Source organism: Dunckerocampus dactyliophorus, chromosome 1 (genome assembly GCF_027744805.1).
Source record: "Dunckerocampus dactyliophorus isolate RoL2022-P2 chromosome 1, RoL_Ddac_1.1, whole genome shotgun sequence".
Lineage (NCBI taxonomy): Eukaryota > Metazoa > Chordata > Actinopteri > Syngnathiformes > Syngnathidae > Dunckerocampus > Dunckerocampus dactyliophorus.
The window spans coordinates 9,505,001-9,517,537 of NC_072819.1; the positions used below are offsets into that span (position 1 = coordinate 9,505,001).

Here is a 12,537-nt window from a genome sequence, read left to right on the forward strand (position 1 = left end):
AAGAGATGGAATGAGGAGCTGCCCCTTCACATGGAGAGGAGCCAGTTGAGCTGGTTCAGGCATCTAGTCCGGATTCCTCCTGGACTCCTCCCTGGTGAGGTGTTCCGGGAGAGGGCCCCGGTGCAGACCAAGGACACGCTGGAGGGATTATGTCTCACAGCTGGCCTGGGAACACCTTGGTGTCCTCCCGGTTGAACTGGAAGAGGTGGCCGGGGACCGGGAAGTCTGGGCTTCGCTACTGAGACTGTTGCCGCTACAACCCGGACCCGGTTAAGCGGAGGAAAATGGATGGACAGCACACCGAAACACTAAAACAAATGGCAAGAAACACCCAAATGTCCAATGAAATATGGCACATGAAGCTTGCTTCTCCCCTTTCGTTACACAGACACACGCTCCTTCGTAGACACAAACCCCCACTCTGCTTTGGACCACAGCCTCGTCTTGTGGGAGTTCCTGTGACGCAGTGCCTTGGCTTACCATAACGACATGTATATCACTGGAAAGCTTAGAACCTCTAGTTTCATAAATTGTGCGAAATAATTTTGATTTGTTAAAAGTAGCATCACTGTTGCTGTTTTAGTAAAATAATCTGGAAAATTTGGTCGGGTCGGCAACACCGGAGTGTGCCCATGCCTGTGTTAGAATTACAACGCCACTGCCATGTCTCCTTGTCACGCTCCATGAACTATACTTTTAGTTGACCGCCTTCAGACCCACTGGGAGGATTCTCAAGCCAAAGTCTTGGCCAGAAGCAAGTATCTTCACAGCATGCTGCAGGACTCCACCGAGTGGCTGGACTCCAAGCAGAGGGTGGATGTTCTCATCAAGCGGGCCAGCGAGAGGCTGGAGTCCTGGCAGGAGGTCACCTACACCGTGGATGCTCTCACGAGACAGAACGCTGAGCTCAAGGTGTGCTGAATGTAAAGCTCGACCACCTCCCATTGGTGTGCCGTTTATCGTCTTTCCCTTCCCCTCCCGCTTGCCACCCAGCACTTCGCCAGCGACCTTCGGCAGTGGCAGGGTCAAGTGGATGAGACCAACGTACTGGCCGAAAAACTGCTGACGCGTTACGCCGATGACGACACGCATAAAGTGACCCAGGTTAACGATAACATGGCGGCCGTCTGGACACATGTCAACAAGCGGTGCGTGCACTTTTCTTTTATTATGCATGAATACAAAGTTACCAAACAACCACTTTGAGATGAACTACTAGTGCACAACTACAATGAAAATGCGAAATTTCCAGGTGACGTCCTTCAGGGATCAATGTCCAGTCCATTTTTGTTTCACAGAAATTACTTGGAAATGAGTATCCCTTTCAGAGTAAAATTGTTGTATTGTTTTTAATCCGAACTGCACATATTGATGTGTGTTATCCAGTGTTGCAGACAGAGAGGCAGCACTGGAAGCAGCCCTGAAGCTGCTGCAGCAGTTCTACCTGGACCTGGACAAGTTCCTCAATTGGCTGACAGAGGCAGAGACGACGTGTAACGTTTTGATAGACGCCACCAACAAGGAGAGGCTGACCGAGCAGCCCGGGGCAGCCCGGAATCTTCTGGCACAGTGGAAGGTGGGACACGTAACTTGTTCTTTATGCATCCTGAGGAAGGAACAACAGACAAAGAATCAGATAGATTTGGCGCTACCTGTTAGCCCTCGCTCAGTCGCTCACTCTTGACCTTTAGACTTTTGGAGACGAAAAGAGAGAAGCTCTCAAAAAGGTGAGGTTAAAGAACACGCAGTTTGTCTTCTATTTGGTAGCGTCGGAGAATTGTACACATAGGTTTCACTTTTACGTCTCGTAGCAACATAACTGTGGTGCCTTCAAAGACTACGTGACAAAAATCTTTATGCTTGACGAAAAAACATCATCAATGAAATTAAGACAAACATAAAAAAAATGGTGGGCTTTCTAACAGAGACTCGTGAAAGCACATACTGATCTTCTCAACGAGCAGGCGGGGCTGCTGTAGGCCCCTCCGCCATCTAAAAGGACTCCGTCTCATTTGTGACATTTAAAAAAATGACAGAGAAGCCATTTCTAAACATATTTGTTTGTTTTTGTACTCACTTTTTGTCTTCTACAACGTTAACCCTTTCTCCTACATTGTCCATTACAACTACATGCGCATGCGCCATGGCCAATTATGCAAATGAGACGATGGCACCATTACGTCATCCACACCAACCCCCTACCGCCACAAATAGACAACAGTCCTGTGGAAACTGTAGAGGAGAAGAACAGCAATGATGCTTTATCCCACTCACAGGAGTTGATTGACAGATGTCTGCAGGTTAAAAGGTCCCTGACATGATTCATCAACTTCGCTTAAATATGTGACAGTATTGTTTGTAATTATGTTGTACATTGTTGGATTTTTTAAAGCGAATTCCCCAAAAATTACATTTATAGCTCACGGCGCCACCCATGACGAACTAGCTCTCGCAGTTCAGCCTCATTTCCGGAAGTGGCGTCATTGAAGTGCTATCATTCAGCTACACACACGTAGCGTTGTAAGAGACACCGGATGTTTACAGTGATTATCGCAAAGATTTGAGCCATGTGTCAATAGTTCTTAAGGAGGAAGAAACCTTTGTAGATGAAATAGAGAACTTGCAGAACATGGACTTAAGCCTTAAGACACGGAGATGAAGATTGGTTGCCTTCAAAACACAGAACTGTAATTGTAATGGTAAGTGCAAATTACTCTGGAGTTGCTTCAGTTATTGTTTTAAATGGGCTTTTTAATGAGCGTAAAGGGGTCTTTAAAGCCTGATTTATTGTATATTTTGCCACCATTGTCTTTGTCGCTGCCACAGCCTCCCTCCCCATAAACATATCGCTGTCAAAATACGTTTATGTAGCATGTTTAATGCTTTACAGCCTTGCCGATTTGGGGGATAGTGTTTAGAAGACATTATGCAAACAAGACATGACTTACTCTCCTGTGCGGACTTTGACGTAGTGGTCGTTCTTCTTGTCTTGCTTTTTTTTACTATGTGCTGGCAGAATAGCATCCCTTTTCAAAATGCGTTTATGCCATACTTTCAAGCCAAATGCTTCTTATAAAGGTGTTCGAAGCAGTCATCAGTGAAATTATCACTGCAAAGAACAGAACTCGAGGTGGGCGTCCATCTGTCTCTCGTTATCTGCCCTTGCTTCGTCCATTCTTTTCTTAAAAATTCCTCTTTTGGGGAAAAAACAAACTGACATTATCACTCGGATGCTGTGAACAGCAACAACACAACATTTTTTACTGAACCAAGTCGACGAGCTACCTCAAGAAGCGTTTGTTTACTCTGCTTTAGCTGAGAGGTGTCACCCCGATGACATCACTTCCGGAAATGAGGCTGAGCTGTGAACTAGTTCGTCATGGGCGGCACAACATAATAAATTCACAACGGTAAATTTAGAGCATAATTACAAAAAATATATAACATATTTAAGCAAAGTCAGGGATGCTTTAAACTCAAACATGTTTTGTTTTGGAGTTTTGGAGTGAGTTCCAAAAAAAAAACATTCACGAGTTGCTTCCATTTCTCCGAGTCTTGACTCGTCGCCCTGACCCTGGCATGACAGGAATGCTGACGTGGCACCATGAGGAGATCTGATTGGCCACTTGTGGATCACATGTAGAAAAGAAAGAACCCACTGATGTGTGGGTGTTAAAGCGAAGCCTCTGTTCGGCACTGAACACATTTTGACTTTTGACCCACACACATTCTGGTGGAACATCACAATTGGACGGACGACACACACACACACACACACATGCACACACACCCGCACACACACACACACATGTAATATGATGTATATATGAAGTTGTTTTCAAATGTATGCTTTTCCACATATGCTTGTCACACTTGTATGCACTGCTGAGATATCCTTCTGTGCCCAATTAGAACGGCGGATTGCACCACAGCCTCGTGTCCCGTGAGCACAAACGCACGCGTGCTCCAGCACTGCAGGCAGATAATATTTAATTGGAAAAAGAGTGCACTAGTAGTTAGAGGCATCCTTTCAAGTTCTCGCATCATCCTCTTTAGGCTCTCCGTCTCGCTGTTTAAGTCTTCCTTCATTTCGCTTTCCCTTCCTGTCCACATCTCGCTCACACACACACACACACACACACACACATATACGTCTCAACAGATGGCATTGTTTCACACTGGGAGCTAATCTTCCGGAACGACAAGACACAGAAGATGGTGCAGCTCGTTCCTGTTTACATGCGGGCCTCCTGACTTTTTATCCAGGATGCTGCGGAGAAAGGTCTACCAGGTCCAGGTTGGCAAAGACAATAAAACTCTCTTCTCTTGTGCTTACAGAAATCTTTGCTGCACCTTTCTACTACTAGCTTAGTCTTCTTTGCGGTTAAGACCCCATTTTCTGTGGCTGTGATGAAAAATGTACAGTTTGCTTACACTCGTCCTTTGTCCAGACTGGAATGCGATGTTCGATGATTTTTAAAAACAGAAATTTGGTGCACAAGTTTGGATTTTCTCAATATTTTTTTCAAATAAGTATGTTATCCAGTCATCGTTTGGGTTAATCGATTGAAACATGCTGAACAAGTTTAAAAAGTAAAAAATTAAATTAAATAATTAAATAATAAAAGTAATTCAAATGAGAGTAAATACAAACAAATAAATAGAAAATACAATAAGATGAAATGAATAAAGTGTTATAGTGCCCTCCAAAAGTATTGGAACAGTGAGGTCAATTATTTTTGCTGCAGACAGAAAACATTTGGGTCATTAAAAGATAGCACCTTTTGTTTGAACCCATCAATTTTTCATGTGAGCAAAAGTATTGAAAAACATGACTGACAAGTGTTTTTTGTTGCCCAGTTGTGTCCGACAACACTGAATATTCAATCAGTAAACCGTACTGAATGTCTACGCTCAGTTTCAGATTGGGTAGGATAGGTTTAGAGGTGTAAACAACACAAAAATTAGAGAGCTGTCTATGGGTGAGAAAACAAGCAATTGTGAATCTGAGAGAAGATGCAAAATCAATCAGAACCATTGGCCAAATGATTATCAATCGGCCTATTATTGATCGTCCCACCGCAAAAACTCAGTTCGGCCCTGAATGCAGCACAATGTGAATGTTACAAGTGGGTTGTCACGAGTGTCCGAGCAGACTGTGTTGGAACTGCACTACTGTTGCCGTTAGGATTGGCAATAAAATAAAAGACTGTCAGACTCTGTGTGACTCTATCAAGATGCCACAGTATTATGTAGGTTTTCATATTTCAGATGCTGTTCACCTTGCTCTTTGTCTTTTGTTATGCGGGACTTTTTGGCGAGGGAAATGATGTATGAAAAAAGCCGACCAATCACAGCTCTGTGGTTTGTGCCGCCATTGATGCAAGGTTAGAATTTTTTTGGAAGTGCACTCCAAGCTCAGCTCCTTGGTTTGGAGGGGCGGAGCCAGTCGACGTCGCTTACACTGACGCTGTGGCGCAGGAGCATAATGAAGTAGTACAAAGTACAACAAAGCCAAGAAAGGAGGGAGCAGAAACAAAAGGTGCAACAACTATGGCTATAAAAGCCTAAATCTGCTCAAAATGTTCATTTTCTGCTCAGGCATTCACACTGTCATGCCCTCCTGATGGCCAAAACTAAGAAGCTTTCACTTTTTGAACGTTGTCGGATTGTCAAGCTGCATAAGCAAGGCCTCTCGCAACGTGCCATTGCTGCTGAGGTTGGGCGCAGTAAATCAGTCATTCTAAATAGCTTGAAAGATCCTGAGCATCACACAGGTCAGGTCACAGGTCACACCCGTAGCACTTCTGCCGTTGGGGCACTGAGATGTCCTTCTCCAGGTTTCCCTATCCTGCGCCATTCTCATGCAGATTTCCACCGGCTTCTCCATCCATATCCTCACATCATCCACCCAATTTCTCCTTGGTCTTCCTTGAGCTCGCCGCCCATCCACCCGACCATGCATTTACCGTGTGCGCTAGTGTGCCTGGCCGTCGTGTGACATGTCCAAACCACTGCAGCTTCCTTCTCTTCATTGTGTCCAGCAGCGGTTCATAATCCCCGATTTTCCTCCTGATCTCTTCCAGCACCGATGCATTGGTGCAGCGATCGTGCCAATGAATTCCGAGTAATCGGCAGCAACATCTCATCTCATAAGTGGGTAGAAGAAATAGCCTGAGCATTATGGAACAAAAAAGTCAAGTGGTAGACCCAAAAAAATCACACCTGCGCTGAGCCGGAGGATCCAATTGGCTGTCCATCAAGACACAGGGCGGTCTTCCACCCACATTAAGGCGCTTACTGGTGCCGACTGCAGCGCAATAACCATCAGACGGCATCTGCGGGAAAAGGGTTTAAGAAACAAAAACGAATTCAAAGTCCTCGTCTCCTTCAACGCCACAAAACTGCCCATTTAGACTTTGCCAGGGAGCATCAAACATGGGACATTGAAAGGTGGAAAAAAGTTTTATTCTCTGATGAGAACAAATGTAACCTTGACGGTCCAGATGGCTTCCAACGTTACTGGCATGACAAGGAGATCCCACCTGAGATGTTTTCTACCCGGCACAGTGGAGGGGGGGTCCATCATGGTCTGGGGTGCTTTCTCATTCAGTGGAACACTGGAGCTTCAGGTGGTGCAGGGTCGTCAAACGGCGGGTGCTTACGTGCAGATGTTGCAGCGGGCATCCCTCATGACTGAGGGCCCTCGTCTGTGTGGTAACAGCTGGGTTTTTCAACAGGACAACGCTGCAGTTCACAATGCTCACTTGACCAAGGACTTCTTCAGGGAGAATAACATCACTCTTTTGGACCATCATGCATGTTCCCCTCTTGGAGCAATGTTCCCACTAGCCTCCTGGAAACACTCGCATCAAGCATGCCCAAACCCATTTTTGAAGTGATAAACAAGAACGGTGGAGCTACTCATTACTGAGTCCTACTGAAAACATTTTTTGTTCAGGTTTGGAGAGTTTTTTGTTATTTTTTGAGCGATGGTCTTAAACTTTGATCAGCTGATAAACAACCTATTTCAGTTTAATTGTTGTTTTCAATAAATTACTTTTTCAAAATGCTTTTTGTCTCACTCCCCCTTCTTGTTTTTGCATATTGTAGCTCTACTTAAAACCTCATTAAGATCCAAATGCGCAAAATTCAAAGTCTAGCAATTTTTCAACTGGTCTTAAGATTCTGATCAGGTGTGTATATATTCAGAGCCTGGAAGAAAGAACCGGTGTCTCCCAGGTGAAAACAGTTTTAACGGGATAGTTTGGATTTTTTTACATAAATTTATATGACATCCGCATCAGCAGTGTACTATAGCAACAGTGACTTACCCCCCAATTGGTCTCGTAAGTTGAGTTCTTGTCGGAGATCCATGACGAGGAACGTAGTTGCGCTTAGTTGCTGGGGACATTTAAGTAACGAGTTTGGCTTCTCAAAACAATATAAGCGTTCAAAAGATTAATACATTTGCATCACAGAAATGCCTCCTCAAAAAAATTAGACCTCACAAAACACTCGGCATTGTATTTGTCTCCCGCTGCATCCCTGCGAACTGTTGCCTGTGCATTCAAGTGTATGTGATGAAGACACTTGCAGTAATGCCACTCATCTTCCGCAAGGGACCACGGCCATCTTTACGTTTACGTATGTGTTCCACAGCAAAAGAAGATCACGTACACATGAATGCACAGGTGACAGTGCGCGAGGATACACATTTTTTTGAGGAGGCCAATGTGTTACTCTTTTGAACACAAACTCTACTATGCTATGTATGCTGTAATTTTTTTTGTATTATCACATAGTTATAAATGATTATCGACTTTTGGTGAATAAGATGTGTTCTCTACAGAAAAAAACAGCCTATTTTCGGAGAAAGAAAATAAAAATATACACATTTTGATAAAACATTCACACATTTGCGGGGCATTTTCCGTTTTTTTCTGTTGAGATGAATAATTGATCATTTACTGTCACATTTAACGTTGTTGCTAATGTTGTGTCTTGTATGTAAAATATCTATTTTCCAAAGTACCTGTGCTGCGTATGAGGCTGATTGGGGCCTGCAATGGGAACAGTCGCACTACACTAATACTACAAAATGATGCAACAATCCAGGGCTGCATTGTTCACCCCTTACTTACTCATTGTCTTTGTGTTTTTTCAGGACCTGGAGGCGGAGGTGGACGGCCACACGGAGTTGTATCATTCCCTGGATGATCACGGCCAGAGGATTATAACATCAATGGGGGACTCGGAGGACGCCGCCCTCCTCCACAGACATCTCAACAACATGAGCCAGCGCTGGAATGATCTGCGCAGCAAGACTCTCAGCATGAGGTGGGGGAGGACAAACTTACAAAGATAGCATGGATGTCTTCGTTTGGAATAGACTGAATGTCTGTTTGGGCACAAAAGGGCTTACTTGGACTCAGAGATGGCACCTTGGAAGAGGCTCCACATGTCGCTGCAGGAGCTGCTGAACTGGCTGAGGCTGAAAGCGCAGCAGCTTGAGCAGGAGCCGCCTGTAGGGGGCGACGTCCCCGCCGTCCAGACGCAGTTGGACACCCACAGGGTAGGATGACATGGTTGAGTCTTAAATGGCATAACTTCCATACTTACCCTTAGTCTTTTGAGTGCACACTGAGAAGTACAGCAAAATGCACTGTCTTGCACTCAAAATGGCTAAAGTGGTGAGTGTGCACTGATGGGCACTTACCACACTCAATAGTCACCATCTTGGGACTAACTCGAGTGGTTGCAAGTTTTTTGGGACAGCACTTCACTGTCAAAATTTGCGTACTTAGGAACAAAGTACACAGTGTACACAGTATACTACGCACGTGTACTGACGCAAGTATTCCATTTGAGGGGTATCATTTTACTTGGATGATGGTGCAGTGTTTAGCTTACACATGTACCTGTATGTACTGTATGTCCCAACCAAAGTACTAGTAGGCAGACACAGCTCGGCAGTTGAACACTTGCTGCCTATAAAATTTCACAGAGCGTCACCAAATTTGCTGGAGATGTCTCTAATGACAGGACGCACAAAAAAGTCTCAAGAACGCATGTTTGCAAACAAACAGGAAGTCGCCCATTTTGGTTTTGGCTTATTTTGGGGCAAAATGAGGAGGTCATATTTTGACAAACTCCTCCTATGGACTTTGATTAAATGAGCTTAAATCCAAATCACAGTTACTAGACAGATGGACAGTGACATACCACAAAGCATTACAGCCTACCTCATAGGATGCAGGCGAGGCATGGCGACAAACTTTGATGGTCACCACAGAAATGTAAACGTTAACTCGGCTCCAAGATCTATGAAGCTATGCATAGATCACTTCCTGAATTAGTCACAGTGCCACCCAGTGATGTTTAACGGTTTGAGTTACATATTGTAATGGGGTCGAGGGCCTTTAATTTTCCCTTATTTTTCCGGAACATGTCCTTTATTTTCTAATGCATACGTTGACATGTTTGCGTTACAGGTGTGTATTTTACAGTGTGTTCTGTTGTTTCTCAGTAGAAAGGCAAAACAATCATTAAAAAAAAAGCCTAGGAAGCAGGCCTTGCTTTTGTAAAAAAATTAATAAATAAAGTATATACCATCCCTAAATAAATTATAATAAGCGTACTGCTTCTGAAAAAGTTTCTCTTGCTCAAACCCCCAGACTTTCATCACAACATGCAATGTTTGCGGGTTTCATCATCAGCGGCAGACCTCACATTGCAAATCAAAGGCACGAGTAAATTGAAAGTGTCGTACCGCAGCTTCAATTAAAAACCCATTTTATGCACAATTTTGTGTAAAAGGAGGAAAATGATTGAGCCTACTGATTTCATCTTTCACTTTCAATTTTTCTCCCGGAAAGCCACTTGACAATGTGAATGAACATGATCAGGAATTGTCCAAATCAAGCGCATGCCTGTCTTGTCACAGGGCTTCAGACGGGACGTTAGAGCCAAAGAACCGGTTGTGACCAAGGCGCTTGATGATGTCGGAGTCTTCCTCTCCGAATTGCCCCGAGAACCTCCGATGTCTGAGCAGCGAGGTAAAACTCATCAAACACCCAGGCACCTTTCAGGCCATTAGACTTGGGAAAAGTTGAGATATAATGTAAAAGAATATATATATATATATATATATATATATATATATATATATATATATATATATATATATATATATATATATATATATATATATATATATATATCATTAAGCACTGGCTTCATGAAGCCATGCTTTAAAAAAAATTTAAATTAAAAAAAAAAACTTTCTGGATGTGACACTGCTTTAAGAGATATTGCTAAACACATTTGCACTTAAAGAGAAAATGATGTCTTTACCTGGGTGTTGCTATGGTTCCCATCATAGACCTCAATTTATTTACAGTGCATCCGAACAATATTAACAGCACTTCAGTTTTTGTTACATTACAGCCTTATTTCAAATTTGAACAAATTCCTTTTTTGTCCTCAAAATTCTCCACACAACACCCCATAATGACATTAAGGAAATACTTTTTTTGAAATGTTTTCAAATTGATTAAAAATAAAAAACAAAGACATGACATGTGCATGAGTGTTCACAGCCTTTGATCAAAGCAGCGGAACCCATTTACTGTAACCCATATTGATATTTTGTAAAGCAATGCATTTAGATATGCTAAGAAGTTATATACATCTCAAGAAAAAATGCCTCTTAACTTTGTGATATAGGTGAGAAAGCATGTTATCATTATCAACTTTTTTTACTCTTTTTTTTAGACGGGCTTCTTTTCTCATATTTTGACTTTCCCATAACATAATTACATTTCCCCCAACATGATTTTCCAAACATTACAACTTTATTTTATTTTGTTTGTTTCTCACAATATTATGACTTTTAAAAAATAACTTATTTTGTCTTTAATATTTCAACTCTATACTACTAGAAAACTTATAATTATTAAGTTTATTCTTGTAAAAATTTTATTTTTTTACTATTCTGTTAATATTTTGACTTTATCCTCGTAAAATAACAACTGTTTTTTTTTCCATTTCTTCTGTTGTTGTTTTTTTATTTTTCAACTATTTCATTATACTGTACTATAACGTTTTCCGCAACCTAATTTTCCGAAAATGTGTTTGTTTCTCATATTACAACTTAAAAAAAACATTTTTTCTACTAAAATTGTTATTTTTCCTCATAGTACTTTTTAACATTAAATTACAATTATTGTTTTCTTTTAATATTTTGACTTTATTCTTCTAAAATTACTGTTGTTTTTTTCTATTTTTGCAGTTGTTTTTTTTTGTTTTCTTGTTAAATTATATTTTTTTAGAATGTGTCGGGGGCCAATAAACAGACAGCCTCAGGCTTCAAATGGCCACACTTTGGACACCCCTGGCATAGGCGCTTGACAACGTAATCGAAACCGGGACTTGATGAGTTGGTCGACATAGACAGATTGTCGACATAAGCGGGACCGACCAAAGGGGATTCCTTTGTTGTCTTAATATGAGTGTGGCACAAGTGGTCTCAATTAATATGTTGAAACAGGTTAAGGATGATCAAGTGGAAACAGGATTGTACCTGAGCTCAATTTTCTTCTTCATGGCAAATGCTGTGAACACTTATGTAAATGTGAGCTTTTAACTTGTTTTTATTTTTAATACATTTACAAAAATCACTCAAGAAAACTTTTTTCACTGTGTCATGATGGGGTGCTCAGTCACAGTGTGCATTCATACACAAATTCGATTCTAAAAGCATTCCCATTTTCTGTAGAAATTGTGGCATTTCAAATGTATTATTTGGCAAACTAAACACTTATTGGTTTGTGTGATGACAAGCAATGCTGTGGCAGTGTCCAAACGTTTTCCACTGATGCATACAGAAAAATTAAACAATATGGAGCCACTTTGATACATTTTGTGCATTAAGTACGCCGAAACCAATCCAAGGTAGGTCAATAGTCCACAATATAGTTGAAATTGTACAGCTAAAACTTTATTCAAGTACATTCACAGTGTCTTATTCAGCCAATTACAATATGATCCGAGGTCTAATTTTTATGCAAATATCAACCAATATTAACGGACAAATAACATACCAGCAAATAACATACCTTTATAGTTTAGGTCACACAAGCTCCCCATCCATCTGTGTCCAACTTTAGACCCATTGTGGCAACCAGGAACCTCCACAAGTAAAAGCGGCCTTTACGTGTCTAAACTGCTGGGCCCTGGCATTCACATGGCAATGGCCACACATGGAGGTTAACAAACACTCTCTCTGGCGCCATGGCAACAGCGTGGTTACTGCTGGAGTTTTATAAGCCACGAGACAAAGTGCAAGGAGAGCAAGGCAGGTATCCAGCTGCTAATAACTGAGGAGACAAAGCACTAAGAAAGTTCACACAGGCTCTTTGTGTGTGACATTTTGTTTGGCTTCAGTATAGATATTGAACCTGCGTCGCCATACACATACACATACAGCACATGCACATACACACTCCTGATCAAAATTTTAAGACCAGTTGGAAA

At 41.9% G+C, this 12,537-nt stretch overlaps 1 protein-coding gene across 13 annotated transcripts in view; it reads left to right on the forward strand.

Moving 5' to 3' along the window:
- dmd (dystrophin) overlaps positions 1 to 12,537 on the forward strand; it is a 235,406-nt gene that overhangs the window by 167,473 nt on the left and 55,396 nt on the right. For all 13 annotated transcript variants that reach the window (XR_008569972.1, XR_008569973.1, XM_054772711.1 and 10 more), the window contains 6 exons: positions 701 to 912; positions 994 to 1,148; positions 1,387 to 1,576; positions 8,168 to 8,340; positions 8,419 to 8,575; positions 9,947 to 10,058. Coding sequence is in view for 11 of the 13 variants with exons in the window: in XM_054772711.1 (XP_054628686.1) it covers positions 701 to 912; positions 994 to 1,148; positions 1,387 to 1,576; positions 8,168 to 8,340; positions 8,419 to 8,575; positions 9,947 to 10,058 (999 nt within the window). In the remaining 2 variants the exon portion in view is untranslated. The remainder of the gene's footprint in view (positions 1 to 700; positions 913 to 993; positions 1,149 to 1,386; positions 1,577 to 8,167; positions 8,341 to 8,418; positions 8,576 to 9,946; positions 10,059 to 12,537) is intronic.